General features: G+C 38.2%; 1 protein-coding gene across 16 annotated transcripts in view; it reads left to right on the forward strand.

Annotated features, from left to right (window-relative positions):
- EVL (Enah/Vasp-like) overlaps positions 1-16,518 on the forward strand; it is a 581,837-nt gene that overhangs the window by 480,263 nt on the left and 85,056 nt on the right. For 9 of the 16 annotated variants that reach the window (XM_086937797.1, XM_086937801.1, XM_086937804.1 and 6 more), the window contains exons 5-6: positions 4,383-4,456; positions 15,419-15,669. In XM_086937797.1, the coding sequence (XP_086793923.1) occupies positions 4,383-4,456; positions 15,419-15,669 (325 nt within the window). Of the gene's footprint in view, positions 1-4,382; positions 4,457-7,900; positions 8,768-15,418; positions 15,670-16,518 lie in introns of all 16 variants that reach the window. The other 7 variants (XM_086937790.1, XM_086937788.1, XM_086937791.1 and 4 more) reach the window with 1 other exon arrangement.

Genomic DNA, 16,518 nt, shown 5'->3' on the forward strand with positions numbered 1-16,518 from the left:
AATGTTTTCTTTCTTCTATTATCGTCTTTCTTACAAAAGTATCACGACTGCAAGTACTAGTTTAGGCCTACATTCTTTTAACGGATTGTTTAATCCCTAAATTATGACGTCTATTTTCATAAATGTAATTTACGGTTTTCTGATTGCACTTCAGCATTCTGCCTGTTTACTTTGCTACACTCTTATTAGTATTGTTCATATGTGCCCTGCACTTTAGTTATACAAACATAACACTTTAAATAAGTATTTCTCCATGCAGTTCTACAATATACCTAATAACTTTGTTAAAACTTTCACATATAATAATATAAAACATAACAAAAAACGTAAACATCCCAAAGGCGAGACCTATTGGCTATGCCAATGCTGTTTTTTTTAATCTACCTTTGCCGTGGGTCTCCCCTCCCTCTTTCTTAGACCAAGACCTGTGGTACTCATTATGTGGACCACGTGCCACACGTAACCCAATACATCATTTTCTGTATTCTTAGTGCAAAAGGCTCTCGTGTCGATAAGAAACCGCATGATAATAAAACAACTGTTCAGCTGTCACCGAAGCCGCGCTTTGTAACATGTGAACAGCAGATGCAGCCGGCAGGCCACCCAAGCGTTTGTTGTCTCCAAGGCGCGCTAAGCTTTTGACAGGACATAAGCATCAGAACTCAATAATATTTCTTGTGTAGCAGTGACATCTAGTGCCAACACGAGAAATCATGTCTACTTAAAGTACCAACAAGCGAGAAGCTGCTCTCTCTGCAGACCCCCACCAACCTACTAGCTCTGTCGTCTAGTTAATCATATTCACCAGAACCGATGTGTCAGCTTTGTCAGACTACCAAACGTTGTTTTGAGTGATGAGAATTCTGGGAGCTTGCGTCAGCTTTTTAGCCGATTCATTCAGTGATTCATTCAGTGATTCATCCTTTTTCTTTGGTCTGCAGTTTGCTCACAAAACTTATAAAGCGAGGCTCTCCTGAAAGCATTTTCAATGATTGCACCGTAGAAGTTCCATGCAATATTGACATTGGGCCTTCCTCTTAACATGGTTGGAGTCGCCCTCTAGTAGCAAAATAGCGTACTACACCATGTGTTCTTTAACTGGACTGGACAATACAACTTTTCAATGCATAACGTGCACAATAAATATAAGGATAGCTATAATGGCAAACTAAAAGCTTGCACATATGTACCACGCTTTGCATCTGCAGTTGTACATTGCACTTGTGTTAACATTCTACCCATAAAAGTTTTCTGTAAGCCTGCCTTTAGAACATAAAAACAATGTATTTAAACTTTTCCTCTATCCTTTGACCAATATGTAGCCATAGATGGATGGAATGACTGAATACAAATGTTTCAATGATATCCTGAACACACTGTATCTACTGACAAGATAGCCCATTGAGTTAAATAGACCCGCATGACATCTGGTGTGATTCACATACCACCACACGTTTAACTTCTGGTAGACCCAAATGTGTTTTTCATACCTACGAGTTTGATAATGAGCACCAGTAAATTGGGCAATAGCATTGCTTATTAATTTTAACACTTACAAAGACAAAAACTGTAGTATGAAAAGCTATATATTATTCTAAGGCTGCTTACTATGCTTCAGTTGAGTAATACGGTTCGAAGGCTTTCTCCTGGACGAAATATTGCATGTTTGCAAAGATGCACACACTATATTCAGCCACAGTAATGGGAGCATTGTGCAGTGCAATATTTCTTCTTTTCAGGGAGAAATTGTAATAAGTATGCCTAGGTGGCTCCAATACATACATCAAAACAAGTAAATCATTTTTATCACCAGGTCGGACACTTGCATAAGGCGCCTAACGGCCTGAAAAGTGGCATTGTATTTTTGTATGAGCATGGCTCCATAGGCAAACAAAAATGTTCCTGGACCACTGAAAACAACCCATCCCAAACATAGCCATAGCCGACTACATTGCCCCGAGAGAGCTTGTATAGTAAGCAGGCTTGACCTCACCACAGGGCGAGGGAAAGTTCTTCTCCTAATAATTTGTTATTTAAAATAAAAATAAATAAACAGTGCATTTAGAACACCGTTATAAATATTTAACCTAAAATCATTATGATTTGAAGACTGTTTTAAGGAGAACTAATGACATATTCCAACCAGCAGGTATTTTTTTCTATGGGGTAAATCGTATGTGCCTTAAAATAAATTGTATGCCCAGTCATGAAATCTTAGTGCACATCTGTCTGCACCGCAGAAAGGACAGGGTGGGCATCCCCGACACCATCCATGCCAAGGGTCCCAATGCCCCAGTGATAAACAGGACAGTACTGAGGAGGTAGCGCAGGGCACTCGCCCCAGGAGGGTCCAGAAGTGCTGCAGCGGCAGCGCAGACACCACCTCCTTCCTCCAGATCAGCCAGCGGCAGCTGTGCACTGTAGAGTCTGCTGGGTGGGGCACTGCTTTTTCCCCTAATAGGAAAGAAGTTGTGAAAATAGTTGCTGCTTAAAGAGCGAGTGTATCAAAGGGCCAAACATTTAGCAGCAAAGAGGTGGCAGTTTAATGTGGCTTTTTTTAACAGCATTTTCACAAATTAATAGTCCAACTTTATGGAATAGTGTAAAATCTATAGATAGTACATTCTCCATTAAAATGGACTCTTTGTCCAGCTAAACCCATCCAGATTTGACTGAAGAAGAACTTTCACAACTTATTATGGTGGTTTGCTTCAAAGACAACCTAGGGAACCTTGTTGAATGGACACTGTGCTATGAGCCTTTACACGAAAAAGAGAGTAAGGAAAGTATTTAATGTTGTTTGCTGACCCCTTTTGTACACCTTATGTACACCTTTTAACTGCATCCGGTCCTTGTGGCTTCTTTTACTACCACTTCCGTGTCCGTTTTCCTTCTTCCCTTCCCATCTCCCATCCATTTAGCTTCAAGCAAATACCAAAACAAAACACATGGAAAAAAATGCCAAAAGCTCTAACTCTCGCAAGTGCTAGACCAATTGCATTGCAAATGCTTGTTTCAGATTGGAAGCCTGATTGCAAGCCAGATTGGTGCAGTCCAAGAAGCAGATGTCTTGTATAAGGGCCTGGTGATGAGCTGTGACTGTCATTTCTAGTACTCTGGAGAACATGGGGTCAATGTGACAGTAGTGGCTGGAGTCAGCTGAGCCTAGGGCTGGATTTCTTGAGTCGGGAGGTGACCAGTGAGTATTTCATGGGGTTTGGAACTTTTCTGTTTATGTGAGGAGCTGTTTAAATATGGAGCCACAGGTGAAGATAGCATTTCAGCTTGGATGGCAATGATTAAAGATGGGCTTGGCTCACTTTAGTCCTTGCTGGGTCAAATGGATTGCATTAGGAGGTTGAGGAACTGCATCTCAATCGCTTGTTCGCTGTTGAGGTGGAGTTAATGAGGAGTGTGAGGGTGATACCGACTCTGATTTTTTACACTTTCTGTATGAAACCATGCCATAGTGTGTTGCACAGGTCTTGGATGTGTGCTATGGCACCCTTGGGTTTTTGGGGAGACAAAGGTTTGTAGAACTTTATGTAGCTTTCGTACAGTACATAACACCCTGATACAGCTTGTCTTGAGGAAACTGATCCTTCAATTTGCATTATAAAAATATACTATTTCACCTTTCAATTATTTTCTAAATTTGTTAAAAAGAAACACATTTGTGCTGGCTATGTTAATTAATGCCTTCCAAGTTACCTTTCTGGAACAAATTTATAATAAATTGGGTTATTTGTTGAGGGGAGTGAAACGCTACTCGAGCAGCAACCCAATCCTTGTCAGAGTAAGCAAACCCAAAATTAACCTGCGCTCAACCCCCTGATAGCTTGCCACAAAGCAGTCAGCCTTAACCTTGAGGCAATGTAGAAATTACTAGGGACTTGCAAGTAAATTAAATGTGCCAATTGGGTATAAGTCAATTCCGCTATGTTTAGGGGTGAGAGCATAAGCACTTTAGCACCCATTAGCAATGGTAAACATGCACATAGTCCTAAGGCCATCAAAAACAAGTACAGCAAAAACAGGAGGGTTGAAGGCAAAACGTTTGGGGGTAACCCGGCAGAGAGGGCCAGGTCCAACAAGATCCACAAATAATTCCACCCCCCAACCAAGACCCACATTTGGCAATACATACTTTTCCACCACAAGTTTGGATGTTATAATGCATTGTGTATATATTGTGCTGTAGCTGATATCTAATAAAGGCCTATTTATCCGAGGTAAAAAGATCTCTTTTGCTGGTTCACCAGGATAACTTGTATATGTATTTGAAATAATCAATTCTGATGCACAAAAAAAGTTCCAACTTCAAAGAGGAAGATATCAGGATGCATTCGTCAAAATACAAAACCTTTTTTTTATCATTTCAGGCAAATCTTAGAGCAACAGCATCAACAACAGCATCAGCGGCAGGAGTCGTTGGAAAGGAGGGCATCTACTGCAGGCAAGGATTTCTGTTTAGAATATTGATTTGTGTTTTGATGTGCATTCATATCTCACTCTACATACACCGATTGTAATGGGCTTGAAAAGAGAGCCACAACATTATTAGTATGCCCCTCATTTAACAAATAACACTAAAATGTAGTATCAGTATGAATCTCCAAAAAGGCCGAAATGCAACTTTGTTTGCTCTCACAAATGATTTAATTTGGCTGTTATTAAATTAATATAGCTGTATGTTCAAGATGCTCACAAATGATTTAATTTGGCTGTTATTAAATTAATATAGCTGTATGTTCAAGATAACCATTATGCCATCTAGCTTCTAATGTAAACATGTTCTTTCTGCATAACTCAAATATTTATAAGCAATCAAAATGATAAACCAAATTAGTGGAGTATGCTTTTAGACAGGATTTTTGAGGCTATTATAAACAGCTCTTAATGTTTGCTGCTCTGATGATGTTCTTTCCTTCAGTGGAACATTCAACTCCTCTTATTTAAAGGGGATTCTAACTGTATGCAATTGAAATGTAAATATTACAAATTACTGTTAAATTTCAAAAACAAACAAGCGTAGCTTGAGACATTTCCATTAATTCGCTTTTCAACTTTAGTTTTCTTTAGACTCATCATACCTGATGGGTAGAACACATCCTTCATTTGGGTTCCACATATTATACTTCCTAGGGCTCAATAAGGTTCTTCTGCTGGTTCACCAGGATAACTTGTTTATGTATTTGAAATAATCAATTCTGATGCACAAAAAAAGTTCCAACTTCAAAGAGGAAGATATCAGGAGGCTTTTGTCAAAATACAAAACCTTTATTATAAACAGCTCTTAATGTTTGCTGCTCTGCATCCCAAGGCTTTTTTCAAATTATGTTCTTTCCTTCAGTGGAACATTCAACTCTTCTTATTTAAAGAAGATGCTAACTTTATGCAATTGAAATGTAAATATTTCAGATTACTGTTAAATTTCAAAAATAGACAAGCGTAGCTTGAGTCATTTCCATTAATTCCCTTTTCAATTTTAGTTTTTTTAGACTCATCATACCTGATGGGTAGAACACATCCTTCATTTGGGTTCCACATATTATACTTCCTAGGGCTCAAAAAGGGAGTTTTGTAATTTAACAGCACTATATTCAAGAGTGACATTTTTACTAGGTCATCGCGTAATTCCATGCATTAATGACAAACATTTTTCCAACACTTTCTATTCCACATAAATCACCTAAATGTTTTTTTTTACTTTTACATTCCTGTGTATGTCATTTTCTGGAACTTGCAAGGCTATGGGGTACATTCACGATAGAAAGACGGAGATATTTAAACAATATATGATTATTTACAAGTAGAGGGCTGTTCCATTGTACATCCATATAGATATTTCTGAAATGTTATAACCAATTATGCAAATGTAGTACATAAATGCAGTTTTTGATTTTTAAATACATTCACGGAATGCATTGAAGAAAACATCAGAAAAAGCTATGCAAGAACCCTCTTGTTAATACCTTTTCATGAACAAGCTTCAATAAGTTGCAAAATAATTACATGAAGTGCATGTGCTTTTAGCACGTCAGGGTGGAACTGCATTAAATACAGGAACAGAGAATGGAGTGGGCATGCAGATGCATATGTGCTGAACTGGTTGTGTTCTCGAAGCTTGTGCATTGCATTGTCTTTTAAATGTATTGATTGCCATGTAATAATGAAGTGCATTAGTGGGTGTTTTGTGGTTCACATGTTGCTTTTGACATGGTTCCCATTAACTCCTGTGTTGATTCTTTTCATTGTGCAGATTCGTAGGCCATAGAGTGTTTTTTGACTAATCAGAATCCACAACTGAGGCTAGTCATCAAATGAATACATTTAAACTACATGAAGCGCATTAGTCTCCACAAGGAAGACAGAGTGGTCAATGTTTCAAACTTTGAAGGTTTATTAAAGGTTAAAAGGTTTTCAAGTTCAAATCAATCAAAATCGTATAAGCAAGAAGGCAAAATAATAAATCATCTCAAAGAAAAGGATTAAGTAGATCAGTTCTCCCATAAAGAGGGCACCCTGCTCTGCTAAGTCAAGGGAAAAGTTCTGAAATGTTTTGAATTCTCGCCTACAAAGCACTAGCTTAAATGAAACAGATCTAACATTTGCTACACCTACATATGTTTCCCATAAAATGGTCCAATCAGGTTAGAGCATATTAATAAAGTCTAAGGCACATACGTTTCTCAGGCTCCTACACAATGACGTTTCTCTAAGTGACCTTCAAGCCTACAGTTACCTGCAACAAACGAGATACATTGGACCAGCCTATCCTCTGCAGGTCCACTGTAGCAACTCATTGGAACATTCTGGAGTAATCACGTAAAGGAAAAACTTTACATGAGAAAGAAAACAAGGACACATCACATTTATTAATGGCGAATTCAGTGTATCCAAGAACAAAGAAATACGTAATCTGATATCAACCAGATGTGACCCATTTTAAACACTGGCCTATATTAACCATGCTCAATTTAAAAGCGAATAAAACACAGTGACCACATTTGCTTGTGCACAAGTTAAGTTGATATAAAGCAAAACATGTAATATGAAAAATAACCCTATCACCACTTTAATATGAGACCTATATAGCCTATAGAGTACAGCTTGCACAGCCATCATTAATCTCAATGGATGGGTGAGTGCTCAGAGCCTTGTATAGCTTGGGGAAGGAGTGAACGTAGCCTATTTTTTTTGAGAAATTGAGGTCGATAAAGGTGAGCACGAAACAGTAGATGCAAGTTGAGACACTGCATTAGTCGGTTTCCAGAGAAAAACTCTCCAGTGTAAAATTAACAGTTTAACTAAAATTATACAGGCGTTTAGCCTGTAGTAGCCTTCAACACTGTAGCATTTGAAAAGATGATAGTGGCATGAATACTGTGCAGCACTTTTATTGTGATGCACAGCTTGTATCACCAGCCAGGCCCTACATGTGTAAGCTTGGAAAGAGTTGTGAGACCACGAGTCACATGGTCGCTTTTAAACATTGTGTCACCAATTATCAATCTAGTGCCCACAATTTAAAAAAAATCATTGGACTAAAGATGGTAGCTCACTTCAGTGTACTTTCAACGTTATTGGAGTTTGTCTTTACTAAGTTTCTAACAATATTAATATTCAGCTTTTAATTTGAGAATGTACTTTTTCTAACCCTTTAATGTTCCCAACAAAATAATATATCATGAAAAATCCCCCTTGGAATGATCTCAAATGTCTCTTGAATTCTGGTATGAGCATTTAACAGCATCATTAAAATCAGTGACTGCATCCTTCTTTTTGTTTCCATTTCCATCTAACCTTCAACAACTGTTTTCCCATACCATCCTTATTTGCATGCATGCCTTGATATTTTCCCACTGTGTTCCTTTCATTTTCTCTTCTGTTCTTTTAGTTTCTACCCTTCAGATAAAAGTGTCTTCCTCCCCTTCCCACTGCCAGTCTCCTCCTCCTGACTACAGTGACTACAGCGCTTCTACTTCTGCTGGGGCTGCTCCGCCGCCTTCTTATGCAAAAGCTATCTCAGCAGCATCTACTGCCCCACAGGTTCATAGTAAAGCTCCTTTCAAGTCTGGTAGCAGAAGCAGTGCACCACTAGACTGTCTTCATAGACATTCTGCGTCACCGCCGTCAACATCTGAGGCTTCTGCCTACTCTCCGGCACAGTCAAGTCATGGGATCGTATCCCGGAGCATCAAGCAAATCTCCTTGTCCCCACCACCTCCTTCCCATTCTCCGACATCCCCTCATCAGACTATCAGGCATTCTTCTGTTTTATACCCTTCTCAGTCTACCTCTCCATCATCAGGGCAGAAAGGGGGGTTGCTGCCGCCGCTTGTTCCAGTGATTCTTCCAGTGATTCCTGTGCACAATGGCAGGATGAGAGGATCTACAGGTCCAGTGGTCCAAGACTCCTCACAAAATGCGCCTGGGACTGCCCTGCATGACCAAGTGGATGAACATTTAACAACACAAATTCCCAAACACTCCTTGAGGTCCCCAGGTCAAAGTGTTGACCGATCTTTCCTATCCTACATAGAAACTGTGCCCATCTCTCAGTTACCAGTCATTGCCATCTCAAATGTTGCTCTCATGCAGCCTTCTGCGCAGCACTCGCAGCTTCCTTCCCACCCCCCGCAGACAGTGTACCAGTCTATGCCCCACTTTGTTTCATATCCTCCTCCTTATGCCGCTGTCTCTGAGTTGAATTTGTCCAAGAGGACCCCACCTTACATGACATCATCAGCCATTTCCCAATTAAGTAAGTATGTGTTTTAAATGTGTGTACCACCTAGAAGAATTTTAGGTTTTAATTTATTAAATAAACCTGTATTAAATGACCTACATCTACTATGTTTAACTAAACTTAGCCATGTATCATTCCGTTAGGCAGTAACACTACAAGCCCTGTAATATCCTATAAGTGCAAACATTTTAAAATTAAAGTTAGAGACCACAAACTAAAATTGCAAGTTTAAAAAAAACAAAGTTTGAAAATATATACTGAGATAATGTTACAGGCTGAAAAAAGGAAAAACCTAAATATACTGAGATTCTGGCAAAGGTTGAAAAAAGGTCAAACTTATGGGTTGCAGCAGGGGTAGGAGATGTCTGTTTTAGGGCTATTTTTAGGGTTGGGGATAGAGTTTTGGTTAGGCACAGAGTAAGGTTTGGCTTGTGGGTGGGATTAGCATTAGAGTTAAGATTACAGTTGCAGTAAGTGCTAAAATAGATTTCGGAATAGTGTGATTGTAAAGTTGCGGGTGTAGGTTGGGTACAGTGTGAAAGCTACTGTTAGTATAATGTATTATATGGGAGTAAGTAAAGGAAATAGTGTTAGTATAAGGGGTTGCACCTAATGTTAGTATATTACACAACATGCATAGCACAACAAGGTTACAGTTGGCGTATGGTTATGGATACAGTTGTTTGTCTGATTTAGGTTTTGGAAGGTGGGGTTAGGGTTAAAGTTCAGGTGAGGGTTTGGGTGTTACTGATGTTAACGGGAAACTGTTGTAAAGTAAATAAAAATGAATGTAACATTTGGATTTCAAAGGTAATACATATATATAATGTTAAACATTTTTCCGATCCAACATTAACTTTGCATAATGTAAATATGAACTTTAAACTTTTGTAAAATAGATTGTGGGCCTATAAAAGGAGTAAAAAGCAAAAGAAAAGGGGTAAAGAAAGCAGATTCTGGTGCCACACAAAACACACAAACAACAAGGCGCTTGCAGATGTCTGATTACAGCATGATTCACAGCAAAAGAATATGATGAATTTTTTTATAGATCCATGTAATAGATATTTGTTACAAATATATGTGTAAGCTTCTTGTCCAACACAGGACTATCTCTTAGATGGAAAGTAACTGAATGATCAAGAGCATGCAGTTAATCTCGCCTAGGAGAGAAGAGGTTTCATTGGATGATTTGGAAGAGACAGTGTGGGTGGTCATTTTTTAAAGTTAATAGGTCATTTCAGAATGCAAAAAAGATTGGGAAGTTAAGATGCTATGCTTATCCATAAATTAGGCAAATAGCTCTATAAAAAGAGCCAGTTTAAGGGTGTTTTATGGCTGGATGGCAGCTGCATTTTGGATTGGAAAAGTTATGTATGTGAAAAAATGTATAACAGGATTCAGAATTGATATAGATCTGTTAAATCAATGGCATATTAATTTGTTAACACAATACATTTCATGATCATCGCAGTTCTTCTGAGATGGTTAAAGCTAGCAGGCTGTAATAAGTAGATCCTTGTGGCTAATAAATGCAGTCATCCTCCAGTTTGAAGGTGTCCTTCTGATGTGCTTTATGTGCCTTTGAAATTGCCACTAAGGAACATGACTTAAGGATTAAACTGTATCGTCTGTTGGATACTCAGATTCCAACTGGAGGTGTATTATTGAAGTCCTAAACATGAGGAAGTGACTGCTCACCTTTGTTTGTAAAGATTCTTTACATTTGAAAGACCTTCTAACCTATTGAGTTTAGTTGGTAGGTGCTGTAATGGGTGTCTAGCCACAAACACATGTGCATATTCTGCACACAGGATGATTTGTTCAGTTATTTGTAATGGCGGTGTTGGTAATGTATCCTTAGCAAGCTCCTAAACAAGAGAGTATAGGAGCTTGTCCATACACTAACATAGGTTGTGGTGGAAATATGTCTCTCGGGGACACACAAAAAGTGATGTTAGTTGCTAGTGTGGGCATTGAAAGGAGAGGGTGTAAAGAGTCATCAACTCTGATTAAAAAAATTGTGACATGATTGTGGTGTTATACTGCCTCCTATTAAACTTCACCATACACCTTCATATCAACACTAGAAACTCTCTTGTTTAAGCCGTGAGCTGTTTACTGCATGATTTTACTTGAGCAGTTAGATTAAGGTGCTCTTCAGTACAGATGTGCTTGCTTACTATAACTGTCTGCATACACACAGAAGGTGGAATTTACAAAGCAGAATGGTAAAAGAACACAGCATTCCACACCATCTGAGTATCTGCGCTTACTCCATATGCTTGATACAGTACTAGTGGATCAAAACCCATATAACCTGTTTTAATGCAAAACGAATTCCTCATTTGGTCAAATCAGTTGGTCGCTAGACAAAAACATGCATAGTAGCAACATTGTTTGTTAAAATGCATTCCAAGATTCTTTTTTGTTAGAAAACATGGCATGTGACCTCTTCAATAACAAATTAATTTAATGTTTTAACCCTTCAGTTTGGCAGATCTCCAGATGTCTCTAATAAATGCAATTCAATAGTAATATCATTATGCCATCATGACTGTGTTGCAAATTTAATGGTGCATTTTTAAACAAAGCTAAGGAAAAAATCAGAAATCAACGCATGAATAAAATTGCCTCACCTCCCCTCATTCCCTATATTTCTTCTGATGAACATAAACCTATAGATCTAACAACAAGAATTCCTGTTCAAGGGCAACAATGCATTTCCACCAGATATTTTCAAACATTATGTTACATTGTAACAAGCGATAAACTTCATCCCTCTGGTTCCCAATCTTAGATTTTCATGAATATTTTCTGTTTCACATCACAAGAATTTTTGCTGAACTACCCATATTTTTCATTCATACCATGGTGAAAATTGCAATCATTCTACCCACTTTACTCTAATATCACATGAAGTCCGGTTCAGCAACAAAGTTTATACGAATAATTTCATAATCCATTGCAAAACTTTTCCACAGAAAATGAACACTTGAATGTGCCCAGCAGGTGAAAAAATTTCGAATTCAGAAACTGGGAATATGTACATGTTTTCTGGATTCCAATATTATCAATATCAGCTTTCCTGTGTTGTAAGTCTGTCACGTTTGTTGACATACATCTATGGTATGTTATTTCTTAAGTTTATAAATAATGCTCTGCTCTGAAGGAGAAGGTGATATGAGGTTTTTGACACCCTTTGTTAGGATTAATAATGATAACTTAATATAACCATGTAGATATATACCAGGCTGAAATCTTAGAAATGCACAAAACAATAGCTGGGATAATTTTCATGGGACACTAATGAAAAAAGTTTTAGCTGAGATTATTCCCATCTAATGTCCATAAGTACAAGTGGAATATAATACTATAAGAAGAAGACCTTGCAGCTAAAAAATCAAATTGGAGACCAGGGTCCCCATTACACAGAATGCACTTTTCTTATACTTTGTATTATGCTTGTACTGATTTCCTTTCGTATTGTGAGCTTGGAAGGGTTTCCGTTGTTTTCCTTTGACATCAGCCTGTATATCTTAATTGTATTTGTTTTCCCTATATACTAAAGGAGTCTGGCTGTTTATCACAGAAATAATTTTTGAATTTCATTGATGTCTATTTATTGTAGACGTATTTTAAGGTATATTGGTTAAATATGTAAGGATATTTATGTTCCTACAGTCATTTTGATGATTATGGAGAAACTCAGGAAGTGTATGTAGCTGCACGGTGTGTGGAGAATTTAGTGTAGGAAGGGAACTTCTTGTAATCCAGATTTAAATTATTAGAGTGACTGTGTTTTTTTATCCTCAATCAAAATGTTGTCATCTGTAAAAAACACACAGGTGAGTTGGTGTTCTTGGTTCACAAACTCTTTTTTCAGGTGGGACCTTAAAAAGATTGGCATATTGCAGTGACATTTACTTGCCCATTATAGTTCCCTCTAGCATCCTTTTGAAAAATGATATTGCTTGTCATCATGTGATTGAGGTCAGTAACATCATTTTCTTAGCTATCAATCTTATTTTTATTTTCTAAAATAATTTGACTCTGCTGCAATTTGAAATCATTTGCATCTCAGTGACATGTTAAAGGGTTAGAGACATTTATTTCTGGTTTAGACATTCAAGCACATTTGTAGTGTGTAAAAATGATTTCCATATGTAATAATATTATCAACATAATTAGGAAGCCTTCATCACACAGTCACTAGCTGTCAATTATACTTGTATATCAGCTAAAACATTAAAGATTTAATAGGCATCCAGACAGATTTACTATCTCATCCCAAAAGCAGACTGCCTTAAGTCATAGTATCACATCAGTAGCTGGTAGTGGATGAATAGACTGGTGAAATATACTTTTTTTTAGTATATATGTGGTTTGAAAATAATTACTGTTCTGTGAATTTTTAAAGAGAGCTTAGCTCCAATCGAATAGTATTTGATAGTTTTAAAGAGTTTTCCAGCGACAACGCCCAATGCTCCTCTGACATAAACCTGGCTCCCCTGGATATTTGTCTCCATAAACCCTGGTAGCATATGAATTTATGGAATGGCTTCATGGTTGTACTCTGTATCAGGATTAATATTCTCTTCTCCCTAGATATGCATTATATGTTAGCTAAAAATCTTTCAAATGATGATAGGGAATACGAATTGTCACTTTCAGGTCACCTTCTCCAGATTGATATATGTGCCCATGAGTTCTCATAGAGATTTCGATCTCCTAAATATTACAAAGCCAGAGAGCAAAGAGTAGATTGTATGTCAGCAATCACAGAACCAGCCAATTTGCACAATAATGTGCAATCACAAAAATCCTATGTGCATCTTTCCTTGGATGTTCGTATATCTACTTTCCTAGTCCTATCCTTTAGCAGTAACAAATGGTATTGGGAACACCCAACTTCTATACCTGCCTGGGAGCCAAGTCACCAAACATGTTCTGTCTTCGGCTCATTGTCTAGTGTCATCTTCAATCCATGCACAAACTCCTTCAATATTAGGTTGTGGAAACCTACATGAATTTGTGGTTGTTTATGCACAACCACTAGGAAAAGGCAAGTCTCTTTCCCTAAGGTCCCCTATAGCCTACCAAACTATGGCATAGATTTACTTACAATTTGTGCTGGATTTTGGTTACTTTTTTAACACAAATCCAACACAAAGCTTTATAGTGGTATATAACGGTATCCTGATTTGTATTAGGAGGTTGGCCAAAATACCAAAACTTAGCGATTTTCTCTACTTTGTGTCAAGGGGACATTTCACGGGTTATTATGGTCATTCCTATCCAGTCACCCTTGGGTTTTAAGGCAAATTTCTATCTACTAACAATTGTGGACAGGGATTTGTGCCAATACCTTACACCTTCTCGAGGCAGGTGTAACGGAGGGGAAGTTTGACGCCACCATAGTTTTCATATGTGTATATTGCACTGTAGGTCAAGGGTGTGTGTGTTGGTTCATTGCAGCCTGAAGTGCTTCAGCTCAAGGAGAAAGGAAAACAGCGCCACATCTACTAAGATGTGGCGTTGTTCTGGTCTCTCACTTTAATACAATGCAGGGCAGAGACTTTGGTTGCTGCGCAGCATTGGTTGAGAAATTACTAAATCTGCTCCAAAGTGTTGGGAGGTTACACCATCCACTGTCAACAACTCTAACACATGTGTTGATGACAACCCTCCATATCAACCAAACAATCATACTGGCCTCATGTCGGCAGTTATACTTCCCCCTTGTGTAGTGAACATGACCTCATTATGCCATAGTGAAAGATACTTGAATACGTATTCCTTCACAGAACACCTACAAATATATAGTCTTTAGGTAACAAATCACGCCCATCTGGAGCATGGCTGAGTATGGTTTTCTGAGAATCCAAGCAGAAATTAATGTCATTATGTAGGGTAGGTAAATAGTTAGTAAAATATATAGAAACACGTCCACACTCCCATCTCAAAATGTGTCTTGCAGATACCGAAATTGATTATTTCATAGCGATGGAGTGCAATATGGCTTATTTGTTGTTTTTAGATGTATGGAGAAGTGATGCCCTATACTGTGAGCCCAAGGAATACATTTGACCAATGTTCCATGTATTTGAAAATGTTGGGATGTATATAATGTGCTGCTAAACTACTACTCCCAATGCCACATAATAGTTTAAACGTAATGGATAATGTTGTAGTTCTAAAGAAAAATATGAATGGGAAAGGTATAGCATTTCCTAATTTGGTATACATATTCCCTTAATATGTTCATTTTCACGGTTTGCTTTGTGTGTGTCCTTGTCACTGGAAGCTCACTCACATACATTTGGCAGCCTTTATGCCAGTAGTTGAAGCCGAAATGTATGAGCCTGTGGCTTTTGGGGGTAGAAAGGAATGGAAGCAGAAAATTACCTCTGAGCATAGTTTATGAAGATGCATTTAAATGATAGGGCAGTAGAAAGAGAGGCATGCTGAAGAATTAAGTGATGTATTGATGACAAATATATATAGCAAAAAAAAACGCCTGGCTCACTACTCTGGTGAATGTTTGGGAGCTTTCACAAAAGCTTGAGAATGGGTGGGTACTCCTATCATAGTTAAGAGTCAGATAAAATGATGCTGAATTTCACGATATATCTATTAAAACTGTGTTTTTGCTGTTCATTGCAGCCCCTGCTGTTCCACCCGGGCATCCTTCTGCTGCTGCTCTCGTTCCTGTCGCTATTTCTTCTGCAGCAGCGCCTGTTCCATCAGGGGGACCATCGCCACCACCCATGGGACTGCCTCCGCCAGTTGTATCCACCCCTCCACCTCCTCCTCCCCTGCCAGTAGCTGCAGTACCAGCGTCTTGCTATGATGATAATTCCGCATCAGGACTGGCTGCAGCCCTGGCCGGTGCCAAACTGAGAAAAGTACCGAGGGTAAGGGTCACCATTTTAAATGACCACTAAGTTTAACCCTAAAAACATTGCAGGACAATGTTTTGACAACCAGAAATGTATGTACATTATTAAACTGTGAAGGTATAGAACCACTTACCCCTCCCCTTATGAACCCTTTCTCCTAAACTTTGTTTTCCTTCCCCCCCTTAAAAATGACCTAGTCCCTTAAAACTTGAGTAACTGGGTCCATTTACCCAGTGGTTTTGTCTTTAAGGGTTCTCGTCTTGTTTTTATGTCTCAAAAGTGGGCTTTTGTGCCACTCAGTGGATCCTTTATTTAAAATTTCCTGTCATTTACAATTGTATGTACCCATCTGTTTGCTAGGTCTGTAAATATTGAATGACCACTTGTTCCTTTATCCAACTTTCTTCCTTCGTATGTATTCCTCTGTCTTTTTTCATATATCTTTGCCATGGATTTCACCTGACCATCATCTTTATCTCATTTTCTTCCAACATTATTGCTCTATTTTTCTTTGTTTGTACTATGTCTTTATTGTAATATAGACAGTAATGGCACAGAGTTATTAATCGTAAACCAACAAATGAATATAAATACATGCAACATGTAATACAATAATTTAGTAAGTTTTGGTTTTCCATATTAGGACTGCTCGGATGGTTCACCCAAATAGATGATCATTGTGAGGAGACTTCTATCTCGTTACCCCCGTCTCTACCTCAGAGAGGAGGTTTGAAATCACTCTGTCTAGTATACTAGGGAGGATTCCAGAATTCTGATAGGAGAGTAAAAATAAAAATGCATAACGGGGGATGATGGGGCCGGCACTAAGGGACCAAAAAACAAGCATTGGCATAGCCAATTGGT

This window comes from Lissotriton vulgaris, chromosome 9 (genome assembly GCF_964263255.1).
Source record: "Lissotriton vulgaris chromosome 9, aLisVul1.2, whole genome shotgun sequence".
Lineage (NCBI taxonomy): Eukaryota > Metazoa > Chordata > Amphibia > Caudata > Salamandridae > Lissotriton > Lissotriton vulgaris.